Raw genomic sequence first — 25674 nt, 5'->3', positions numbered from 1 at the left:
CATATAAGCATATATATATATATACAGTTAGGTCCAGAAATATTTGGACAGTGACACAAGTTTTGTTATTTTAGCTGTTTACAAAAACATGTTCAGAAATACAATTATATATATAATATGGGCTGAAAGTGCACACTCCCAGCTGCAATATGAGAGTTTTCACATCCAAATCGGAGAAAGGGTTTAGGAATCATAGCTCTGTAATGCATAGCCTCCTCTTTTTCAAGGGACCAAAAGTAATTGGACAAGGGACTCTAAGGGCTGCAATTAACTCTGAAGGCGTCTCCCTCGTTAACCTGTAATCAATGAAGTAGTTAAAAGGTCTGGGGTTGATTACAGGTGTGTGGTTTTGCATTTGGAAGCTGTTGCTGTGACCAGACAACATGCGGTCTAATGAACTCTCAATTGAAGTGAAGCAGAACATCCTGAGGCTGAAAAAAAAGAAAAAATCCATCAGAGAGATAGCAGACATGCTTGGAGTAGCAAAATCAACAGTCGGGTACATTCTGAGAAAAAAGGAATTGACTGGTGAGCTTGGGAACTCAAAAAGGCCTGGGCGTCCACGGATGACAACAGTGGTGGATGATTGCCGCATACTTTCTTTGGTGAAGAAGAACCCGTTCACAACATCAACTGAAGTCCAGAACACTCTCAGTGAAGTAGGTGTATCTGTCTCTAAGTCAACAGTAAAGAGAAGACTCCATGAAAGTAAATAAAAAGGGTTCACATCTAGATGCAAACCATTCATCAATTCCAAAAATAGACAGGCCAGAGTTAAATTTGCTGAAAAACACCTCATGAAGCCAGCTCAGTTCTGGAAAAGTATTCTATGGACAGGTGAGACAAAGATCAACCTGTACCAGAATGATGGGAAGAAAAAAGTTTGGAGAAGAAAGGGAACGGCACATGATCCAAGGCACACCACATCCTCTGTAAAACATGGTGGAGGCAACGTGATGGCATGGGCATGCATGGCTTTCAATGGCACTGGGTCACTTGTGTTTATTGATGACATAACAGCAGACAAGAGTAGCCGGATGAATTCTGAAGTGTACCGGGATATACTTTCAGCCCAGATTCAGCCAAATGCCGCAAAGTTGATCGGACGGCGCTTCATGGTACAGATGGACAATGACCCCAAGCATACAGCCAAAGCTACCCAGGAGTTCATGAGTGCAAAAAAGTGGAACATTCTGCAATGGCCAAGTCAATCACCAGATCTTAACCCAATTGAGCATGCATTTCACTTGCTCAAATCCAGACTTAAGACGGAAAGACCCACAAACAAGCAAGACCTGAAGGCTGCGGCTGTAAAGGCCTGGCAAAGCATTAAGAAGGAGGAAACCCAGCGTTTGGTGATGTCCATGGGTTCCAGACTTAAGGCAGTGATTGCCTCCAAAGGATTCGCAACAAAATATTGAAAATAAAAATATTTTGTTTGGGTTTGGTTTATTTGTCCAATTACTTTTGACCTCATAAAATGTGGAGTGTTTGTAAAGAAATGTGTACAATTCCTACAATTTCTATCAGATATTTTTGTTCAAACCTTCAAATTAAACGTTACAATCTGCACTTGAATTCTGTTGTAGAGGTTTCATTTCAAATCCAATGTGGTGGCATGCAGAGCCCAACTCGCAAAAATTGTGTCACTGTCCAAATATTTCTGGACCTAACTGTATATATGTACACTTCTGCACTCAGTGGGGCCAGCACCTCAGGTGCTGCTTACCGACCGCTCAAAGCGGTTGTGTGATCACCAGAATCCCTGCATGGGCCTCCCAGAGCCTGTTGTCTCTCCTCTCCAGCGTTAGAAGTGCTGACAGGACTGGTTGCCGGCGTTCTGTGGAGAGGAGGGGGCCGTGGGCGTGCCCTAGAAAGTGCGGGAATCTGGAGCCCCAGTGTGCTGTATGAGGGGGGAGGAGGATAAAAAGTATGCTCCAACCCTCAGCACTAACGTCCTGTGCAGCGTCCCGCCCTTCCCCTGACTGGCAGGCCTGGGGGCGGGAATATGCGATACTAGGCCGCAAAAGCCGGGGACTAAAGTAATAAGCGCGGCCGGCATATAAGCGCGGTAGTCCCCGGCGCACAAACACACCCAGAAGTGCTGAAGTGTATATGGCCACCAGCGCTCCATGCGCGGTTCCCACGGGGACACAGAGTACCTCACAGCGCGGCCGGCGCGGTAGTCCCCGGCGCACTAACACACCCAGCAGTGCTGCAGTGTGTGTGGCATCAGCGCTCTATGCGCGGTCCCCACGGGGACACAGAGTACCTCACAGTAGCAGGGCCTTGTCCCTGTCGATACTCGGCTCCTGTCAGCAGATTCCCCAGGGGCTGCGGAGGGAGCACGGTCTCGTGCCTGGAGACCGATTAGGATCCCACTTCACCCAGAGCCCTTAAGGGATGGGGAAGGAAAACAGCATGTGGGCTCCAGCCTCTGTACCCGCAATGGGTACCTCAACCTTAACAACACCGCCGACAAAGAGTGGGGTGAGAAGGGAGCATGCTGGGGGCCCTGTTATGGGCCCTCTTTTCTTCCATCCGACATAGTCAGCAGCTGCTGCTGACTAAGATGTGGAGCTATGCGTGGATGTCAGCCTCCTTCGCACAAAGCATAAAAACTGAGGAGCCCGTGATGCACGGGGGGTGTATAGGCAGAAGGGGAGGGGCTTTACACTTTTAAGTGTAATACTTTGTGTGGCCTCCGGAGGCAGAAGCTATACACCCGATTGTCTGGGTCTCCCAATGGAGCGAAAAAGAAACCTACAATCTCTGAACAAAAGTTATGCTTACATTCAGCATCCTAGCACCAGTACAGCACTGGCTTTACTTTATTTACAGTACAGACCAAAGGTTTGGACACACCTTCTCATTCAAAGAGTTTTATTTTCATGACTCTAAAAATTGTAGATTCACATTGAAGGCATCAAAACTATGAATTAACACATGTGGAATGAAATACTTAACAAAAAAGTGTGAAACAACTGAAAATATGTCTTATATTCTAGGTTCTTCAAAGTAGCCACCTTTTGCTTTGATTACTGCTTTGCACACTCTTGGCATTCTCTTGATGAGCTTCAAGAGGTAGTCACCGGAAATGGATTTCCAACAGCCTTGAAGGAGTTCCCAGAGATGCTTAGCACTTGTTGGCCCTTTTGCCTTCACTCTGTGGTCCAGCTCACCCCAAACCATCTCGATTGGGTTCAGGTCTGGTGACTGTGGAGACCAGGTCATCTGGCGTAGCACCCCATCACTCTCCTTCTTAGTCAAATAGCCCTTACACAGCCTGGAGGCCAGTTTAGGGTCATTGTCCTGTTGAAAAATAAATGATGGTCCAACTAAACGCAAACTGGATGGAATAGCACGCCGCTGCAAGATGCTGTGGTAGCCATGCTGGTTCTGTATGCCTTTAATTTTGAATAAATCCCCAACGGTGTCACCAGCAAAGCACCCCCACACCATCACACCTCCTCCTCCATGCTTCACGGTGGGAACCAGCCATGTAGAGTCCATCCGTTCACCTACAAAGACACGGTGGTTGGATCCAAAGATCTCATATTTGGACTCATCAGACCAAAGCACAGATTTCCACTGGTCTAATGTCCACTCCTTGTGTTCTTTAGCCCAAACAAGTCTCCTCTGCTTGTTGCCTGTCCTTAGCAGGGGTTTCCTGGCAGCTATTTTACCATGAAGGCTGCTGCACAAAGTCTCCTCTTAACAGTTGTTCTAGAGATGAGAAGGTCCAAACTTTTGGTCTGTACTGTATGTATATGAAAATCCTGATAGTTGGTTCCCTTTAAATTATGCTTTTTACTTAAGGACAACATCATAGTGGTAGGACATATACCCAAGGTCCTGTGTTCCCTAGGGCTATTGATGGGAAGAAGGGAATTTTGTTACTTACCGTAAATTCCTTTTCTTCTAGCTCTTATTGGGAGACCCAGACGATTGGGGTATAGCTACTGCCCTCCGGAGGCCACACAAAGCACTACACTAAAAAGTGCAAGGCCCCTCCCCTTCTGGCTATACCCCCCGTGGTATCACGGGTTCTCCAGTTTTAGTGCCAAAGCAAGAAGGAGGAAGCCAATAACTGGTTTAAACAAATTAACTCCGAATAACGTCGGAGAACTGAAAAACCGTTCAACATGAACAACATGTGTACCCGCAAACAACAAAAAAATCCCGAAGGACAACAGGGCGGGTGCTGGGTCTCCCAATAAGAGCTAGAAGAAAAGGAATTTACGGTAAGTAACAAAATTCCCTTCTTCTTCAGCGCTCTATTGGGAGACCCAGACGATTGGGACGTCCAAAAGCTGTCCCTGGGTGGGTAAAGAAATACCTCATGTTAGAGCTGCAAAACAGCCCTCCCCTACGGGGGTGTCACTGCCGCCTGCAGGACTCTTCTACCTAAGCTGGCATCCGCCGAAGCATAGGTATGCACCTGATAATGCTTGGTGAAAGTGTGCAGACTCGACCAGGTAGCTGCCTGGCACACTTGTTGAGCCGAAGCCTGGTGTCGTAATGCCCAGGACGCACCCACGGCTCTGGTTGAGTGGGCTTTTAGCCCTGAAGGAACCGGAAGCCCCGCAGAACGGTAGGCCTCTAGAATTGGTTCTTTGATCCATCGAGCCAGGGTGGCTTTAGAAGCCTGCAACCCCTTGCGCGGACCAGCGACAAGGACAAAAAGTGCATCGGAACGGCGCATGGGCGCCGTGCGGGAAATGTAGATTCTGAGTGCTCTCACCAGATCTAGCAAACGTAAGTCCTTTTCATACCGGTGAACCGGATGAGGACAAAAGGAAGGCAAGGATATATCCTGATTAAGATGAAACGAGGATACGACCTTAGGGAGAAACTCCGGAATGGGGCGCAGCACTACCTTGTCCTGGTGGAACACCAGGAATGGAGCCTTGGATGACAGAGCTGCCAGCTCCGACACTCGCCGAAGCGATGTGATCGCAACAAGAAACGCCACTTTCTGTGACAGGCGAGAAAAGGAAACTTCCTTCAGAGGCTCGAAAGGCGGCTTCTGGAGAGCAACTAGTACCCTGTTCAGATCCCATGGATCTAACGGCCGCCTGTACGGGGGCACAATATGACAGACCCCCTGCAGGAACGTGCGCACCTTAGGAAGACGTGCTAGACGCTTCTGAAAAAACACGGATAGTGCCGAGACTTGCCCTTTAAGGGAGCTGAGCGACAAGCCCTTTTCTAACCCCGATTGTAGGAAAGAAAGAAAAGTGGGCAATGCAAATGGCCAGGGAGACACTCCCTGAGCGGAACACCAGGATAAGAAAATCTTCCACGTTCTGTGGTAGATCTTAGCAGAAGTCGGCTTTCTAGCCTGTCTCATTGTGGCTACAACTCCTTGGGATAATCCTGCAGACGCTAGGATCCAGGACTCAATGGCCACACAGTCAGGTTCAGGGCCGCAGAATTCTGATGGAAAAACGGCCCTTGGGACAGTAAGTCTGGTCGGTCTGGAAGTGACCACGGTCGGCCGACCGTGAGATGCCACAGATCCGGATACCACGATCTCCTCGGCCAGTCTGGGGCGACGAGTATGACGCGGCTGCAATCGGATCTGATCTTGCGTAAGACTCTGGGCAAGAGTGCCAGAGGCGGGAATACGTATGGAAGCCGGAACTGCGACCAATCCTGTACTAAGGCGTCTGCCGCCAGAGCTCTTTGATCGCGCGACCTCGCCATAAATGCCGGGACCTTGTTGTTGTGCCGGGACGCCATTAGGTCGACGTCCGGCACTCCCCAGCGGCGACAGATTTCCTGAAACGCGTCCGGGTGAAGGGACCATTCCCCTGCGTCCATGCCCTGGCGACTGAGGAAGTCTGCTTCCCAGTTTTCGACGCCTGGGATGTGAACCGCGGATATGGTGGATGCTGTGTCTTCCACCCACATTAGAATGCGCCGGACTTCTTGGAAGGCTTGCCGACTGCGCGTCCCTCCTTGGTGGTTGATGTATGCCACCGCTGTGGAGTTGTCCGACTGGATTCGGATCTGCTTTCCTTCCAGCCACTGTTGGAAGGCTAGTAGGGCAAGATACACTGCCCTGATTTCCAGAACATTGATCTGAAGGGTGGACTCCTGCGGAGTCCACGTGCCCTGAGCCCTGTGGTGGAGAAAAACTGCTCCCCACCCTGACAGACTCGCATCTGTCGTGACCACTGCCCAGGACGGGGGCAGGAAGGATCTTCCCTGAGACAATGAGGTGGGAAGGAGCCACCATTGTAGAGATTCCTTGGCCGTCTGGGAGAGGGAGACTTTCCTGTCTAGTGACGTTGACTTTCCGTCCCATTGGCGGAGAATGTCCCATTGAAGTGGGCGCAGATGAAACTGCGCAAAGGGAACTGCTTCCATGGCTGCCACCATCTTCCCTAGGAAGTGCATGAGGCGCCGCAAGGGGTGCGACTGACCCTGAAGGAGAGATTGCACCCCTGTTTGAAGTGATCGCTGTTTGTTCAGCGGAAGCTTCACTATCGCTGCTAGAGTATGGAACTCCATGCCAAGATACGTGAGTGATTGGGTCGGTGACAGGATCGACTTTGGAAAGTTGATGATCCATCCGAAAGACTGTAAGGTCTCCAGCGTAGCATTCAGGCTGAGTTGGCATGCCTCTTGAGAGGGTGCCTTGACCAGTAGATCGTCTAGGTAAGGGATCACCGAGTGTCCCTGAGAGTGCAAGACTGCTACCACTGCCGCCATGACCTTGGTGAAGACCCGTGGGGCTGTCTCCAGACCGAATGGCAGCGCTACGAACTGAAGATGGTCGTCTCCTATCACAAAACGTAGAAAACGTTGATGTTCTGTAGCAATTGGCACGTGGAGATAAGCATCTTTGATGTCTATTGAGGCAAGGAAGTCTCCTCGAGACTTTGAGGCAATGACAGATCGTAGGGTTTCCATCCGGAACCGCCTGGCGTGCACATGTTTGTTGAGCAGTTTTAGGTCCAGAACAGGACGGAATGAGCCGTCCTTTTTTGGAACCACAAAGAGATTGGAGTAAAACCCTCGACCCTGTTCCTGAGGAGGGACAGGGATCACTACTCCTTCCGCTCTTAGGGAGTCCACCGCCTGCAGCAGGGCATCTGCTCGGTCTGGATGTGGGGAGGTTCTGAAGAACCGAGCTGGAGGACGAGAACTGAACTCGATTCTGTACCCGCGAGACAAAATGTTTGTCACCCACCGGTCTTTGACCTGTGACATCCAAATGTCGGAAAAGCGGGAGAGCCTGCCCCCGACCGGAGATGCGGGGGGGGGAGGCTGGAAGTCATGAGGTAGCCGCTTTAGAAGCGGTTCCTCCATTTGCTTTCTTGGGGCGTGCGTGAGCCCGCCAGGAATCTGAGACTCTTTGCGTCCTCTGAGTCCCTTGGGACGAGGAGAATTGTGTCTTGCCCGAACCTCGAAAGGACTGAAACCTCTGCTGCCATTTTTTCTGCTGAGGTTTGCTTGATCTGGGCTGGGGTAAGGAAGAGTCTTTACCCTTGGACTGTTTAATGATGTCAGCCAATGGCTCGCCAAACAGTCTATCTCTAGATAAAGGCAAGCTGGTTAAACATTTTTTGGAACCAGCATCTGCTTTCCAGTCCTTTAACCACAAGGCTCTGCGCAAAACTACCGAATTGGCGGACGCCATTGAGGTGCGGCTGGTAGATTCTAGGACCGCATTAATAGCGTAAGACGCAAACGCAGACATCTGCGAGGTAAGGGACGCCACTTGCGGCACCGCTGGATGTATGATAGCATCCACTTTCGCTAAACCAGCTGAAATAGCTTGGAGTGCCCATACGGCAGCGAATGCTGGAGCAAACGACGCGCCGATAGCTTCATAGACAGATTTTAACCAAAGGTCCATCTGTCTGTCATTGGCATCCTTAAGTGAAGCGCCATCCTCCACTGCAACTATGGATCTAGCTGCAAGTTTGGAAATCGGGGGGTCTACTTTTGGACACTGGGTCCAGCGCTTGACCACATCAGGGGGGAAAGGAAAACGTGTATCCTTAGAACGTTTAGAGAAACGCCTTTCTGGATGAGCGTCGTGTTTCTGGATTGACTCTCTGAAGTCGGAGTGATCCAAGAAAGCACTCAATTTACGCTTGGGATAGAGGAAACAAAACTTCTCCTGCTCTGCAGCTGCCTCTTCTGCTGAAGGGGCTGGGGGAGAAATATCCAACAGTCTATTGATGGCTGAGATAAGCTCGTTTACCATGGCGTCCCCATCCGGGGTATCCAGATTGAGAGGGGTTCCAGGATAAGACTCCTGATCACTCTCTTCAGACGCATCACAGGGCGACTGATTGCGCTGAGACCCTGAGCAGTGTGATGACGTTGAGGGTCTTTCCCAGCGAGCTCGCTTAGGGTGGCTGGGGCTATCATCTGAGTCATAATACTCAGCCTGGGAAGCCGGGGACCCCCTTGCAGTCTGGATTAATTCCAACTGAGGGGGATTAGAGGACAGAGACCTCGCCGTGTCCATAGACTGAGCCCCAGACATGGATTGCAAAGTTTCAAGGATTTTTGCCATAGTCACAGACATTCCGTCAGCAAAAACTGCAAAGTCTGTCCCTGACACCGGGGCAGGACTTACAAGCGTCTCAGCCTGGGTCACTACCCCTCCGGACTCCGGCTGGCGAAGCAGCACCGGATCTGAGCATTGCACACAATGGGGGTCCTTGGAGCCTGCTGGTAGAGCAGCCCCACATGCAGCACACGCAGTGTACACAGCCCTAGCCTTGGCAGCCTTGCGTTTTGTGGATGACATGTTGCTGCGTCCTCAGAGCGATCTGGGGTATCCAGCCAGGAAGCGACCTCACAGTGCAAGCAATAAATAAATATATATATCTGGTGACACAGTACACCAATACACACTGAGGCACTAGAGGGGCCAGCTGAAATGCCGCTTACCGCCCGCTTAAGAGCGGGTGTGTGATCTCCAAAAGCCCCCTAGTCCAGGTCTCCCAGAGCCTTGCGTCCTTCCTCCAGCCAGACTGCATGTAATGGCTGCCGGCGTCCTAGGAGAGGGAGGAGGGCGGGCCCTGGGCGTTCCTGACTAAGAGCGGGAAGCCTGCTTCCCTCTGTGCCTAGTGAGAGGGCTGGAGCATGTAAATCAGGCTCCAGCCCTCGTCGCTGCCGCGAAACAGCGTCTCTCCCCTACCCTGATTGACAGGGTGGGGGCGGGAACGAAGCGGAGCTAGGCCGCAAAAGCCGGGGACTGGATTTATAAACGCCGCCGCCGTAAAAGCGCGGTCGGCGTGTCCCCGGCGCACTACAAGTCACAGCAGCGCCGCCGGTCCAATGGGGGTCGGCGCTGCGTTCCCACAACACAAAAGTCCCCCAGTAAACTGCAGGAACACCAACTCAATCGTTACGGTCCCCGGCGCACTACAACACCCAGCCAGCCCGGAGTGTGTCTGTGCCTGCCGGGGACACAGAGTACCTGTATGATGCAGGGCCATGTCCCTGAATGTACTCCTGCTCCGTATCCATCAGGTTCAACTGGGTCTGTGGATGGAGCCCGGCGTCAGAGCTTAGAGGCCGGCAGGATCCCACTTCCACAGAGCCCTACAAGGGGATGTGGAAGGAAAACAGCATGTGGGGCTCCAGCCTCTGTACCAGCAATAGGTACCTCAACCTTACAACACCATCCACGGGTGAGAAGGGAGCATGCTGGGGGCCCTATATGGGCCCTCTTTTCTTCCATCCGAAATAGTCAGCAGCTACTGCTGACTAAAATCTGTGGAGCTATGTATGGATGTCTGACCTCCTTCGCACAAAGCTTGAAAACTGGAGAACCCGTGATACCACGGGGGGGTATAGCCAGAAGGGGAGGGGCCTTGCACTTTTTAGTGTAGTGCTTTGTGTGGCCTCCGGAGGGCAGTAGCTATACCCCAATCGTCTGGGTCTCCCAATAGAGCGCTGAAGAAAACTCTCCTTGCTTCTGATCAGTACGGAGCAGGGTACTAGTTGCCTAAAGGAGATGCTTTAGTCACAGAAGGCACCAACCAGTACATACTTTGTCCCCAGTCATCCTTGAAACCTCTACATGGGTCCGACACTGACTTTGCAGGACAGTTACCAATAGGAAGCACTAAATAGAGTTTTCTTCCTTCTGGACGAGAGATTATTTGCGCACTATTTCCCAAGGAGCACTGCCTGTAAAACGTCCAGCTGGACTTCTGCTTAAGAGGTGACTCTCTGAATGACCCCAGGGAAAAAAAAAAAAATCAGAACTGACCTTTGGGGGGTCGGGTGTGCTCCTGCTTTGATATTGACCAATTGTGTAAACAAAAGTCATCTGCTCCCGTCCACACCTTGTCACCCTCCACTGGAGACCACTGCACACACAGCAAGCGCCCCTTGTGCCCCCGATAGTTACTGATCGGCTCCTCTTGTAGAACATCCCAAACCTGAAATGAAAACATGGATTCAGTAACCTTCAAATAATTGAGGTGTAAGGGACGTCTCAAAAAGGGGTTAATTTAATTCATAAATACAACAATCCAGAAGCAACAGCTGACGACGTTTCGGTCTTAGCTGGACCATCATCAGATATTAGCTGCATAGAACTGTAATAATATAAAAAAATCCAGAGAAATATAATAATAATAAGAATAATTTTATTCATTTATATAGCGCTATTAATTCCACAGTGATTTACATACATTGGCAACACTGTCCCCATTGGGGCTCACAATCTAGAGTCCCTATCTGTATGTCTTTGGAGTGTGGGAGGAAACCGGAGTACCCGGAGGAAACCCGCACAAACACGGGGAGAACATATAAACTCCTTGCAGATGTTGTCCTTGGTGGGATTTGAACCCAGGACCCAGGCGCTGCAAGACTGCAGTGCTAACCACTGAGCCACCGTGACGCCCGTATATATATATATATAAATGTATGTATATATAACAAAATACTGGACAGAAAAACATAGCAAGTTCATAAACTAATAAGCTAATATCTGATGAAGGTCCAAATCTGATCCGAAACGTCGTCAACTTGGAACCCGACTCGGACAATGCACCGTCCTATACCGGAGTGCAGTATATGATTTTCCTCATGAGGATTTTTAAGTCATTCAAACCAGCAATTCTTTTTTTGTAAATGGCTTTACATTTTTTACTTATTTCCGTAATTACAGAGGGTGATCAACTTGCCCCAGTTGCCTATAATACTATTAATAAATATACTTTTCACCAACCACCTGGACATGAGAATTTGAAGATTGGAAACAATTCACTGACTTCTATGGGAGAGTCTTGTGCATCTGTGCAGGAAGGAGGAGGAGGTGGGCTGTAACATCACATTCTGAATGGTGAATCCTGTGTTATTAACTATATACAGGAGGTGTTAAATGTAGAGATTAGTGGACCTGTGGCAGTTCGGGTTTGCCGGGTTCAGCGGGACTTCAGATAAAGTTCAGTATGGGACTCGGACTTTACTTAAAATCCAATAGAAGTCAATGATTGGGCAGTTTGCCTCTCCACCCACATGCAGCCAGCCATAAAGAGAGCAATTCCGATGCACACTACATCCGATCAAGCTGTTAACCTCCAAGGCAAGCTGTTCACTGGGCACTGGGCCAAGCACCAAGCGTACCCGAGCACAGCAATGCTCGCTCAAGTGGTCAACATACACAAGGCGCCCGGAACTACGAACACTTATTTTTTTCTTTTGTAAAGTCTGTGTTCGGTATGAACCTCCAACTTTACTGTTCGGGATTGCTGATCTCTAGTTACCTGTCATTATCCTGACTGTGATGATAATGAGACTGCTGAAAAGTTATCAAGAAGTATAAGAGTTAAAGGGGTATTCCCATCTCCAAGATCCTATCCCAATATATAGTACGTGTAATAATAATATTAGCACATAACTCCAATCAGAAATGTAGTCTAGTTCTCCTGATTAGTTATATCACTTACCTCATGTGCAGGGCATTGCAGCTTAGATAACTATGGTTACGACCGCAAGCAACTGACTGTCACTATGAGTCGACGTAACCATGGATGCCTAAGCTGCAATGCCCTGCACATGAGGTAAGTGACATAGCTAATCAGGAGAACTATACTACATTTCTAATTGGAGGTATTTGCTAATAATATCATTACACCTACTACATATTGGGATAGGATCTTGGAGATGGGAAAAACCCTTTAACTCTTATATTTCCTGTTCTGCACTGATTGCTGAAAAGTTATCTCATTATCATCACAGTCAAGATAATGGGACATCAATATCTTACTAGTGGAAACGTGTCCGTAGTGTATGCATGAGGCTGGTGCCGTGTTGCCCATCATGTGATCACGGTGGCCAGTTGCCCACTTCAGTAGACAGTGCCAATAGTGATCTCGTCGCCATCAGTGACAAGTCACAAGACCACATGGATGCCAGGTTACCACATTCCAGTGTGAAAGGTCATACAAACACCAACAAGAACAATAATCATCCTCTAATATTTTCGTCTTACTTGAGAGGTGCCATCATAGCTGGCAGATACCAGTCTGGCGTCGTGATGAGGGCTCCAAGACAGACTTGTGATCTTAGCCGTGTGCCCCGACAGGGTCCGGAAAGGATCTGTGATGGTGACCGGGTCTTCGGCAGAGTTCTCTGTAGCAATAAAACGAAAAATAAGATGCCAGAAGGGCCTTAAAGGGATTTTCCACTACTTAGACAGTCCACTAGTAGGACAAACCCTTCTGATTCCACGTTTACCCCAGGTAAAATAATAAAGCCTATACTCACCTCCCATATGAACACCGTTGCAGAGGTGCCACTGTTCGCGTTCCAGGGACTCCCGTGAAGTCGTGACGTCACACGAGCCCCGCTATCATTCAGCACCGGCTTCTGTCTCCCCGCCTTCGTAGATTGGAGCAATCAACAGGAAGGGAGCCGCAGCGCTCCCTTCCTGTTAATTACCTCTTTTGGTCTGAAGGCGGGGAGACAGAAGCCGGTGCTGAATGATAGCGGGGCTCGTGTGACGTCACGACTTCACGGGAGTCTCGGGAACGCGAACCGCGGCACCGCCGGAACGGCGTTCATACAGGAAGTGAATGTCGGCTTTATTATTTTACCTGGGGTAAACAAGGAATCAGAAGGGGTTGTCCTACTACTAGTGGACAACCCCTTTAAATGCCCAAGTCCCCCGACTAAATAAAGAACAGCAAAAACTCACCTCCTACATCTGCATCACTCCAGCACTAGGTGCTAGTGTGACACTGTACATGAGCGCTGCAGACAATCACAAGCTACTGACTGGCTGCAGCCTTTACTATTTCAACACAGCAGATGTCTACTCTTGAAAGTATTGATGAGCAGTGGCAACGGGAGCAGTAGCATAATGACACGCGGCAACCACCAGACTTTGTGGAATGGTGGCAGTGGTGCCGCCGGAGTATAGGCTTTGCTTAATTTACTCGGGCATTTATTAAGGGGTTATCCAAGAAGTAGACAATCCCTTTAAATCAAAGAATTACAATGTCAAGAACCAGCTCATATTACGGTCTCACTGCCACAGTACAAGGTCCATCTTGTGACAGGCAGAAAGTGTGGTCGGTTCAATAAGGACTACACCTAAAAACAGCCGTCGGCTGTTTTTGTAACCTCACCTCTGTTGGCCGAGACCTATTAATCCCAGAGATGAGAATAACCTTAAAGGTAAAACTACTGACATACACAATGGGCCTCATTAGAAATGTAGTATAGTTCTCCAGATATAGCCATGTCTCTTACCTCATGTGCAGGGCATTGCAGCTTAGGTATCCATGGTTACAACCACAAGCAACTAACTGTCACTATATGCGTGGTCATAACCATGGATCTCTAAGCTGTAATGTCCTGCACATGAGGTAAGAGACATGGCTATATCTGGAGAACTATACTACATTTCTAATGAGGCCCATTGTGTATGTCAGTAGTTTTACCTTTAAGGTTATTCTCATCTCTGGGATTAATAGGTCTCGGCCAACAGAGGTGAGGTTACAAAAACAGCAGACGGCTGTTTTTAGGTGTAGTCCTTAATGAACCGACCACACTGTCATGTCCTGTCATGAGGTAAGTGACACATTAATCAGGAGAACTATACTACATTTCTAATTGAAGGTATTTGCTAATATCATTATACCTACTATACTGTATATTGGATAGGATTTTGGAGATGGGAATAACCCTTTAATAAATCTGCCCCTATCTTTACTCTATAGACCCTCACCTAGCGCCCCCTTTAGGTTATGTACGTAGATGACAGCATTATTGGACCCCGATGCCAGGAGGAAGCTCAGGGCGGGATCCTGGCAGTGGTCGTGGTGCCAGCGCAGGGCATTCACAATTTTATGATGCTGTTGAATGGTGCAGATCAGCTGAAGATGTGGAGCCCGAAAAATCTCAATACTCCTGCAAATACACAAAACAAAAAGCAAACAGGTCACACTCAGACTCCCTCTCCTGATATTAAAGTGCTCTTAGGGGCATCATAGGGCTCTTCTCCATGAGCCGGATTGGGAGGTTGCTCTGCAGAAGGGTCCTGTTCTCGTGGGCTCGAACATTCCCAACATCACCTGTGTGCCAGGAACGTGACCCAAATCAACCAGATAATTGCCTCGGTGGGTGAATTTTAAAAGGGATATTCTCTTGATGAGACAATCCCTTTAACCCCTTGCAAACATCTTGCAAACATCAGCTGTACATATACATGGTGTTTGGTACCAGCTCCATATAAGGCAAGTGTAGGATGTGTTACACAGCCAGTACCTGGAGCCACTCTGACATGTAGCCTTAAAGAGAATCTGAAAGTGGAAGACAGCAGGCTGCAAGAGTTAAAACAGAGAATTCAGCCCTGTGTCTGTTATCTCACAGTCTTTTTTTTTTTGTTTACCTGCAATGTTAGCTTAAGCCTCTTATCTTTATCATTAGTGGGTCTCAGCAGTACTGAGCTCTAGTCCGACTCCGCCCCCTTCTGTGATGAGCAGCTTCTGTCTGGTGTGGGTGGGGGCACTGCTACATACAAAATCTAAAATCTTTCATTGTGTCAGAAGGGCTGTACTCAGTAATCTAAGTGATACATCATTGAACTCAGGATCTCTTTGCCTACATCATGCTGCTCTCAGATGAGGTAGCGAAAACCTGCTGACAGGTGCCCTTTAATTACTGACAGCGGCTTTTAAAGGGAATCTGACAACTGATACATGGGATGACTAAATAAAAAAAGTTTTAAAAATATTAAAAGAAAATCCCAAACTAACTTAAAAGTGTAAACAATGCTGCTTTGTCCAATATATAAAGTACAGAAGAAAGGAAAATGATGGCAGGTTTTTCTAGTATACACTTGACTATAACATGAAACTTTGACCATAATGATGAGTATATAATCACAAATAAAGAGAATTTTGTTTACTTACCGTAAATTCTTTTTCTTATAGTTCCGACATTGGAGACCCAGACCATGGGTGTATAGCTTCTGCATCCGGAGGACACACAAAGTACTACACTAAAAGTGTAGCTCCTCCCTCCGAGCATATACACTCCCCGGATGACAAATCCAACCAGTTTAGTGCAAAAGCTGAAGGAGGACATCCACCCATAAGTAGAGATAGAGTAAAACCCGGAATAACCGGAACCTCTGTCTACAACAACAGCCGTTGAAAACACACGGAACAAGAACTGCCAACAGGCAACAGGGAGGGTGCTGGGTCTCCCATGTCGGAACTATAAGAAAAAGAATTTACGGTAAGTAAACAAAATTCTCTTTTTCTTTATTGTTCCTTATGGGAGACCCAGACCATGGGACGTCTCAAAGCAGTCCATGGGTGGGAATAAACCAACTGAGAAGTAGGCAAAACCTAACTTCACAAATGGGCGACAGCCGTCCGAAGGATGCGTCTGCCCAAGCTCGCATCTGCCGAAGCATGAGCATGCACCTGGTAGTGCTTCGAAAGGTTGTGCAGACTAGACCAAGTGGCAGCCTGACAGACCTGCTGAGCCGTAGCCCAAGAGGCACCGACAGCTCTGGTCGAGTGCGCCTTAATCCCCGGCGGGGGAGGCACCTGAGAACATTGGTAGGCATCGGATATGGCCGACCTAATCCAACGAGCTAGGGTCGGTTTAGAAGCCGAGAGACCATTGCGCTGACCTATGGTCAGCACAAAAAAAAGGGGTGCACCGCCTAAGAACAGCGGTGCGTGACACATAGATCCGGAGCGTCCGCACCAAATCTAAAGCATGCAACGCTTTCTCAAAGCGATGCACAGGGGCCGAACAAAGGGAAGACAATGAAATGTCCTGGTTAAGGTGGAAAGGAGACACCACCTTAGGGAGAAGGCCCGGAGTCGGACGGAGAACCACCTTGTCTTGGTGAAAGACCAAAAAGGGTGACTCCGAAGAGAGCACAGTCAAATCAGAGACTCTCCTGAGAGAAATTATGGCCACCAGAAAGACCACTTTCTGTGAAAGACGAAACAACGAAACCTCCCTAAGAGGCTCAAAGGGGGGTTTCTGTAAGGCCGTGAGGACCAGATTAAAGGTCTCAGGGATCCAGAGGCCGCCGGTAAGGCGGAATGATGTGAGATGCGCCCAGTATAAAGGTGCGCATCTAGGGCCAGCCGGGCGAAACGCCGCTGGAACAACGCTGACAGAGCCGAGACCTGTCCCTTGAGGGAATTGAGGGACAGTCCTAGCTGCAGACCGGACTGTAGAAAGGACAGGATGGTCGGCAAGGAAAACGGCCAAGGAGCATGGCCGGAAGAACGACACCAGGACAGGAAAATTCTCCAAGTCCTGTGGTAAATCCTGGCCGAGGAAGACTTCCGAGCCGGAGTCATAGTGAAGATGACCTCGAAAGGAATGCCTGAAGCCATAAGGATCCAGGGCTCAAGAGCCACGCCGTCAATCTGAGAGCCGCAGAATTCTGGCGGAAAACGGACCCTGTGAGGGTCTGGGCGGTCCGGGAGATGCCACGGCACCTCTACGGACAGACGGAGCAGGTCTGGGAACCAAGCTCGCCTGGGCCAGTCTGGAGCAATGATTATGACCCGACGGCCCTCCATTCTGATCTTGCGCAGGACTCTGGGCAAGAGAGCTAGAGGGGGAAACACGTAGGCCAGACGGAACTGGGACCAATCTTGAACCAGCGCGTCCGCTGCCAAGGCCTGAGGATCGTGGGAGCGAGCCACGTAAACCGGGACCTTGTTGTTGTGCCGGGATGCCATTAGATCCACTTCCGGAGTGCCTCACTTGCGGCAGATTGACCGGAACACTGCCGGATGCAGGGCCCACTTGCCGCTGTCTGCCTCCCAGTTTTCTAAGCCTGGGATGTGGACTGCGGATATGGTGGACTTGGAGTCCTCCGTCCACTGAAGGATACATTGAACTTCCGACATTGCTAGGCGGCTGCGAGTCCCGCCTTGGTGATTGAGGTAGGCAACTGCTGTCGCGTTGTCTGACTGGACACGAATGTGCTTGCCCGCCAACAGGTGGTGAAAAACTACGAGAGCTAGGAGTACAGCCCTGATTTCCAGCACCTTGATCGAGAGGGCTGATTCAGACGGAGTCCAAGTGCCCTGTGCTCGGTGGTGGAGAAACACTGCTCCCCAGCCGGATAGACTGGCATCCGTGGTGAGAATCACCCAGGACGGGGCCAGAAAGGAGCGTCCCTGGGACAGAGAGAGGGGCCGAAGCCACCACTAAAGAGAGCTCCTGGTCTGTGGCGACAGAGCCACCAGCCTGTGCAAGGAAGAGGTCCGCTTGTCCCAACAGCGGAGAATGTCCAGCTGCAGGGGACGCAGATGAAACTGGCAAAGGGAACCGCTTCCATTGACGCCACCATCTGACCCAGCACCTGCATGAGGTGCCTGATGGAATGACGGCGGAGCCTCAGCAGAGAGCGAACCGCCAGATGAAGGGGCTGTTTGACTAAGGGCAGCTTCACAAGTGCCAGCAGAGTCTCGAATTGCATCCCTAGGTACGTAAGGTCCTAGGTCGGGGTCAGAGTGGACTTGCAAGCGTGGCGAGAGTGAGCGAGACACTCCGCTGAGAGTGAGCGAGACACTCCGCTGAGAGTGAGCGAGACACTCCGCTGAGAGTGAGCGAGACACTCCGCTGAGAGTGAGCGAGACACTCCGCTGAGAGTGAGCGAGACACTCCGCTGAGAGTGAGCGAGACACTCCGCTGAGAGTGAGCGAGACACTCCGCTGAGAGTGAGCGAGACACTCCGCTGAGAGTGAGCGAGACACTCCGCTGAGAGTGAGCGAGACACTCCGCTGAGAGTGAGCGAGACACTCCGCTGAGAGTGAGCGAGACACTCCGCTGAGAGTGAGCGAGACACTCCGCTGAGAGTGAGCGAGACACTCCGCTGAGAGTGAGCGAGACACTCCGCTGAGAGTGAGCGAGACACTCCGCTGAGAGTGAGCGAGACACTCCGCTGACAGTCTGCACTGGATGAAGCCTTGACTAGAAGGTCGTCCAGGTAAGGAATCACTACCAACCCCTGGAGGTGCAGAACCGCAACCACTGCTGCCATGACCTTGTGAGTACACGAGAGGCCGTGGCTAACCCGAAGGGGAGAGCCACGAATTGGAAATGTTCCTCTCCGATTGCAAAACGTAGCCAACGCTGGTGTGAAACCGCGATTGGCACAAGCAGAAAGACATCTCTGATGTCGATGGCTGCTAAGAAATCTCCTTGGGTCATTGACTGATCGCAGAGATTCCATGCAAAAATGCCGCACCTGACATGCTTGTTGAGAAGCTTGAGATCCAGGTCGGAAAGCACCGTCCTTATCGGGGACTAGGAAGAGATTTGAGTAGAAATCTCTGAACCGTTCCCAGTCGGGAACTGGTACAATTACTCCATTGGCCTGCAAGAATGCCACGGCCTGTGAGAAGGCGGCGGCCTTGGGGCAGGGGGGAGTTGACAGAAAAAATCTGTTTGGCGGGCTGGATAGAATTCTATTCTGTAGCCGTGGGAGATGGTAACCCACACCCACTGATCGAAGACGTGTTGAAACCACACGTCGCCCAAGAGGGAGAGCCTGCCACCGACCAAGGACGTTACTGGCGCGGCCAGATAATCAAGAGGAGGCTGCCTTGGTGGCAGCAGCTCCTGCGGACTTCTGAGGACGCGGCTTCATGCGCCAGTTGGATTACGGACCTTGGCTGAGTTAGTGGACGAGGCCGAGGGCTTAGAGGACGACCAGTTAGAGGAACGAAAGGAACGAAACCTCGACTGGTTCCTGCCCTGGACAGGTTTCCTGGGTTTGTGGCATGGAAGTACTCTTCCTGCCAAAAAACTTCCTTAATAATTTCATCCAGATGTTCACCGAATAGACTGGTCCCAGCAAAAGGGAGCCCAGCAAGGAACTTCTTAAGAAGCATCTGCCTTCCACTCTCGAAGCCACAGGAGCCTGCGGATAGCGAGGGAAGTAGCCGAGGCCACCGCAGTGCGGTGACAGTCTCCAGCATGGCAGACATGGCATAGGATGAAAAGACTAAAGCCTGGAAGTTAAGGCAACCATTTCGGGCATAAAGTCCCTGGTGAGGGAATGCATCTCCTCCAGAGAAGCAGAGATGGCTTTGAGAGCCCGCACTGCTGCAAAAGATGGGGAGCACGAGGCCCCCGCCGCCTCATATATAGATTTGGCCAGAAGGACAACCTGGCGGACAGTGGGATCCTTAGAGAGGTGCCGTCAGCCACTGATACAACTGTCCGGGCTGAAAGCCTAGACACCGGAGGGTCCACCCTTGGTGAATGAGCCCACTCCTTGACCACCACTGGTGGAAGGGGGAAACAGTCATCAGAACCACGCTTTGGGAAGCGTCTGTCAGGACAGGCTCTGGGCTTGGTCACAGTGGCCTGAAAACTGGAGTGGTTAAGGAACACACTCCTTGTTCTCTTAAGGTATACTGATGCCTTTCTGCCAGAGGGGAATGCACCCCTGATACAGGCGGATTGAGGTCCAGTGCAAATATAATGGACGCAATCAAATCATTAGCATCTGCGTCACCTTCGGACAGATCCGTCCGAGCCCCTAGTAAAGGCATCCTCCTCGTCCTGCGAGACGGCTCGTGAATCAGAGCTGCGGGACGAGGAAGGAAAGGGGACGCTGCGACTCCATTTTAGGAGGACGGGGACTGAGACCAGATGAAGAATCCTCTGTGAGCTTTGCTGAGCGAGCCGTAGCAGCAGAAGCGCCCTGAGAAGGAGGCTGATGCATGCTCAGCAGTGTCCGGGACAGCTGTCCCCTGGAGAGAGGGATTCTGCCCAAACCGGGGGATCAGCCACCGGAGCCGGAGCAGCCGGAGGGACCTGATGAGCTTCCAGGCTGAGGGACCACTATGTTAGAACAAGCATCACAATGTGGTTATGTGCTCGGTACAGACAGATCTACATGCAGTGCATAATAAGAACAGCCTTGCTCTGATGTGAGACATGCTGCAGAAGTGGGGGCTCTGTCCAGAATGACCCCCAGCAGAGTATATAAACAGAGTATATAAGCAGCTGCACAACCGGAGGTTGTGGCTTGCCAGACCGTTTAACATAGATGGTAACCCACACATAGGGACATCTCTGTGCCCTCCAGATCCCCCAGCCCAAGGCCCCCATTTGTCACAATGTGTTATGCAGACATTGAGAACGCCGAGAAAATGGTGCCGGAGCGAGGAGAGGGGGCGGGGCCTACTCTGAGAGCTGGATCCGGAGGACAAATGAGGTATACAGGGGAGGGAATCTTTGCTCAGTGAGGAGTGTCCTCCCCTGTGCTGAACAGCCGCTGGGCGGAGCCACACTGTCCCTCTGCATGACTGACATGCAGGGGGAGTGAAACCGAAAGTAGGCCTCAGGCGAAGCCGGGGCCTAGATTTAAACATGCGGCCAGCGTGCAGGCACCATCGGCGCGGTTCTCCAGTGAAAACTGGAGAACCGGCCGGAAAAGTTAACACAGTCAAAAAACACACTCTCCCCAAAATATAAAGTACAAGGGACCCCTGGAAAGACCACTGTCTGTGGTAATAACGTCTCAGTACTTAGCTTGTGAGACGCAGGTGCCAGGTCCCTGGGAGGTGAGCGCTCCGTCCGACAGGATCCTGAACAGGGCTGCGGATGGAGACCGGTCTCCTGCAAAGCAGTGAGAACCGTGATGGCTCCCACTTCAAGCCAGAGCCTCAGGGGATGGTGAAGCAGCGCGGCATGTGAAGGCTCCAGCCTTGTAAAATCAACCTTAACAGCACCGCCGACACAGTGGGGTGAGAAGAGACATGCCGGGAGTCCAGATTGGACCCGCTTTTCTTCCAAATCTTTGAAATCAAAAATCAGAGGATGCATGTGTGTGTGTGACCTCCTGAACACAAAGCATTGAACTGGTTGGATTTGTCATCCGGGGAGTGTATATGCTCGGAGGGAGGAGCTACACTTTTAGTGTAGTACTTTGTGTGTCCTCCGGAGGCAGAAGCTATACACCCATGGTCTGGGTCTCCCATAAGGAACGATGAAGAAATTTTTTTTTTTTAGTCGTCATTGTGGTTTTTCAAATAATTAATAATAAACAATATATTTTTTTATTTAATTGGGCTCACATTTTATTTTCTTTGGCGTCATTCATATATTCATGCATATAAGCCGTGATAGTGGGATTCATATTAAAGGTGTTCTTTTTCCCACATATATTTTAGAAATAAAAATATTGGCCTCATCAGGTCAGCAATATTTTGATCTATCAAAATCTTAAAAAAAAAAAAAAAAAAAAAAAAAAGTCATAAAACAATTAAAAGTTCATATGAACCCCAAAACAACGTCACTAAAAACTGCAGATCAGAGGTTACATACCCATCTTCATTACCAAGAGCTAAATGTTGGCCGTCTGGTTTCCAACTTAACTCCGTATGTGGCGGTAACTTGTGCTGAAAAATCAGAAAAAGAAGCAATAATTAATACACAACATGGCCCGAACCCCACTGCACAATTCTCCTGACCTGCCGTATCTGCCTGCATAGGACATTAGGCAGCCATGTTTCTCTTATATCGGGTCTATATGCCCTCTTAATAAAACAAACAAAAAAAAACCCCCAAAAAAACCCCAGTAATAACTTGATGGGTATTCCTGTGATATTGACACTTTTACCCAAAAGTCGCCAAGGAAGGCCTAACTTTAGGCACATCCGAAGTTTTAATGGGAGAATCCCCTCTAAGGATTTCCAAGCACCAAAATGATCTGTCGGCTGTCATCCATTTCTACCTTCTCTCCACCACATACATGTTGGCTGATGGGTATAAGCCAGACTAGACTCCGTTGGTGATATCTCCAAAAGGATAGAGCATGTTGAAATTAATCATGCCCGATCCCTTCATCTGACATCAGAAAAGGAGTAGAGACACGGCCATACATATATATTATAGACTGTTATCCAGTCTGGCGTAATCAGCATGCTCTGCTCTTTCAGGACATCTTAAAGGGAACCAGTCAGATCCTTTATGTTAACAAGTGGTTCGACAGTCCCCATTATTGGAAATATGTCCACTGTGATGTTTCAGAGATAATGTACTGTATTTTTCGGATAAGACGCACTTTTCCTCCAAAAAATTTGGGAGGAAAATGAGGGGTGCATCCTATAACCCGAATGCAGCTTACCGAGAGGTGGTGGAGAGAGGTCGCAGGAGCCTGCGGGGTGCTGTGCTGGGGCCTGCGGGGCGCTGTCCTGGGGCCTGCGAGGCGCTGTCCTGGGGCCTGCGGGGAGCTGTCCTGGGACCTGCGGGGAGCTGTCCTGGGACCTGCGGGGAGCTGTGCTGGGACCTGCGGGGAGCTGTCCTGGGGCCTGCGGGGAGCTGTCCTGGGGCCTGCGGGGAGCTGTCCTGGGGCCTGCGGGGAGCTGTCCTGGGGCCTGCGGGGAGCTGTGCTGGGACCTGCGGGGAGCTGTGCTGGGACCTGCGGGGAGCTGTGCTGGGACCTGCGGGGAGCTGTGCTGGGACCTGCGGGGAGCTGTGCTGGGGCCTGCGGGGCGCTGTGCTGGGGCCTGCGGGGCGCTGTGCTGGGGCCTGCGGGGCGCTGTGCTGGGGCCTGCGGGGAGCTGTGCTGGGGCCTGCGGGGAGCTGTGCTGGGGCCTGCGGGGAGCTGTGCTGGGGCCAGCGGGGAGCTGTGCTGGGGCCAGCGGGGAGCTGTGCTGGGGCCTGCGGGGAGCTGTGCTGCGAGCGGTGAGGCAGGAGCATCCTAAAAATGTCGGCGGTGTGAGCTTCAAATAATGGCACCTGGAGGCGGCGCATGCGCAGATGGAGCTCGCGGCTCAAGATCACATCTGTGCATAATCGCTTCAGGCCCATTGATCTCTTAGCAGACAGCTTAAGGAAATTGGTGACCAGAGGTGGCGCGTGTGCAGATGAGATCTTGGCTTGTTGTTGAGAGGAGAGCTCAATCTGCGCATGTGTCGACACCGGACGCCATTTCTTTGAAGCCTGCACCACTGACAGTTTCTGGAAGTTGCCTACCTTACAGCATCTGAGACACCTGCCGGCCGCAGTATCGAGCTGCAGTTGCCACCACCCCACCTGGTAAGAGACCATCAGATTGGAAGGTGGACCCCATTGTTTTCTCTAAATTTGGGGTGCGCCTTTTAATCCGATGCGTCTTATAAACTGAAGAATATGGTACTTTAAAACGGGGGCCAGGGAAGGGGAAGACTAGTCTCTGCCAGCTTTGCCCAACTCTGCATAATTGACAATTGACTCCCCCCAAGTATTGTTAGAAAATAAACTAGCCCCCGTTTTAGGGTATATGTCTGTTAAAACGATAAGAAAACATGCAATCATGGAGACCACATCCGATTCATTCCCTTTGGGAGGTTTCTGATGTTTCGTGTTCTCTGGGCTTTGTCTATAGGTCCGTGCTCATGGAAGGAGCCCCAATCTAGCGAGTACAAGCCCCTACAGACAGGCGCACTTACTTTAATGTCATTTGTATCTCGGATTATCTTGTTAATATCTTGGGCCTCCATAGTCAACTTCCAGGGGTTGTGCTGGAAAATCACCCCCTCTCCACCACAACTATACAGGGTGAATGGAGGCCGGTCGCCTTCAGCACCTGGTGGAAAAACACACACAAAGAATAAAGTTTATTTCTGTAGTTTGTGTAATCCAAAAGGTAGAAAAGAGAAGAAATATGTCTCACCGAAAGAGAACGGGGGCAACGGAGGACCCCAGGCCATGGAATACACAGTCTTCTTGTGGTAAGTACTGGAAATCTGAGGAGGTCTGCAAAGAGGACAAGAAAAAGAGTGAAATTGAAATTAAATTTACTATTTAAAAGGGATCGTCTGATCTTAACTAGGTAAAATTGGAATAAAAAACTCTCTCCGTTCTTAAGAATGGAGGGATGTCTAAGTGTTACTGCGCACCGCCTAGGATACCGGCCACCTCTGATAGATTATGGAGGTGGTCGGTCTCCTAGGCAAGTGTGGAGGTGGCACTGAGCTATAGCTTGTTTGTTCAAACGTAATAAGAATATCTGTGTATGCAAATAATCAAAATATAGATGTAGTTGCATAATAATCCGTCTGTCTATGTAGCCATCGCATAGACCGATAATATAATTCTAAGCTGTATAGTCATGAAGGAGTTAACCAAAGATAATGAAGCCAGAATGTGAAGCTGCAAAGTCTTATCAGTAGCTTTCACACAGAAAGAATGTACAAGAAACAAACTGCGCTGTGAGAAATTAAGGAGTAAAAGTACTCCCTGTTTAGCTTCAAGGCCGAAGTAGCTTTTCTGTATAATTGGAACTATCAAATACACAAGTCAGTTGATGACGCTGGCTGAAAGAGAGAGAGCATGTCTGTGTGTTCATTGTCTTATGCATTGATATATTGGCACTGATATACAGCTAATACAGCACCGTCTCTGGATATCCCAAACGAAGACTCCATTAGCAGTCTTCACCCAAATTCCTCCCTTGACACAAGGAGTGCAGAGCTTTCACATGCTGGATCCGGCCAGCTTCAATGCCCCTCCGATAGTGCAGAGACGAGGCCGCCTCACATAACAGCAATGTAAAGCGCACAGAGGGGATGAGCGGCCGCCGCCAATATGCCTGGGGTCCGTCATCGCCTGTCAGTGATCAGCAGAACCCCATTTTTCCCACAAAGCAGGAATCCAGGAGAAAAGTGCAGAGTGTTTAAAAAGATGAAATAAACCTTTTCATACTTCAGAGAAAGTCTAAGAAATAACAAATACAAGATTTCCTGTCCGCGACCATATGTGTCACAGTTATAGATGGTCTTTATAAACCTATGATGGTATTACTTTCTGTTATCTGCCAGTACAAGATATCAGAAAGAGGTCTTACTTGGTAGAAAAGACATCATAAATCCCAACTTTTCCATCATCTGTCCCAAAGGCCAAAGTGGCTTCTTTAGTTGGATGCCAGGAGAGCTGCGGAGATCAAAAAGTGAAGTCAGAAAAAGGCAAAATACCATATAGGAAAAGGACTACAATGCTATTTAGTTGACCAGAAAGTCTCCTCTAGATTTAGGGTACGTGCCGAGGATTAGGACCTGCTGCGTCCTGAATGCGCCGGGTCCTGACCTGTGGGGTCGCGAGTCTCCTCCGCAGGAGACCGCAGCTGCTCGTTCCCATGATCAGTGTTCGGAGCGCTGCGCTCTCTCGCTGTGTCCTCCCTGCGGGCAATGCTTG

The 25674-nt window shown here is 50.0% G+C and overlaps 1 protein-coding gene across 1 annotated transcript in view; it reads right to left on the bottom strand.

Annotated features, from left to right (window-relative positions):
- The window catches only part of GEMIN5 (gem nuclear organelle associated protein 5), a 167321-nt gene that overhangs the window by 91789 nt on the left and 49858 nt on the right, over window positions 1–25674 (bottom strand). The window contains 7 exon segments of the mRNA XM_075344305.1: window positions 10250–10421; window positions 12482–12621; window positions 14222–14403; window positions 21823–21896; window positions 23931–24067; window positions 24155–24237; window positions 25328–25413. Coding sequence (XP_075200420.1) covers window positions 10250–10421; window positions 12482–12621; window positions 14222–14403; window positions 21823–21896; window positions 23931–24067; window positions 24155–24237; window positions 25328–25413 — 874 coding nt within the window.

Source organism: Anomaloglossus baeobatrachus, chromosome 4, assembly GCF_048569485.1.
Source record: "Anomaloglossus baeobatrachus isolate aAnoBae1 chromosome 4, aAnoBae1.hap1, whole genome shotgun sequence".
NCBI classification, from domain to species: Eukaryota; Metazoa; Chordata; class Amphibia; order Anura; family Aromobatidae; genus Anomaloglossus; species Anomaloglossus baeobatrachus.
This window is presented reverse-complemented; position numbering and strand designations above follow the sequence as displayed.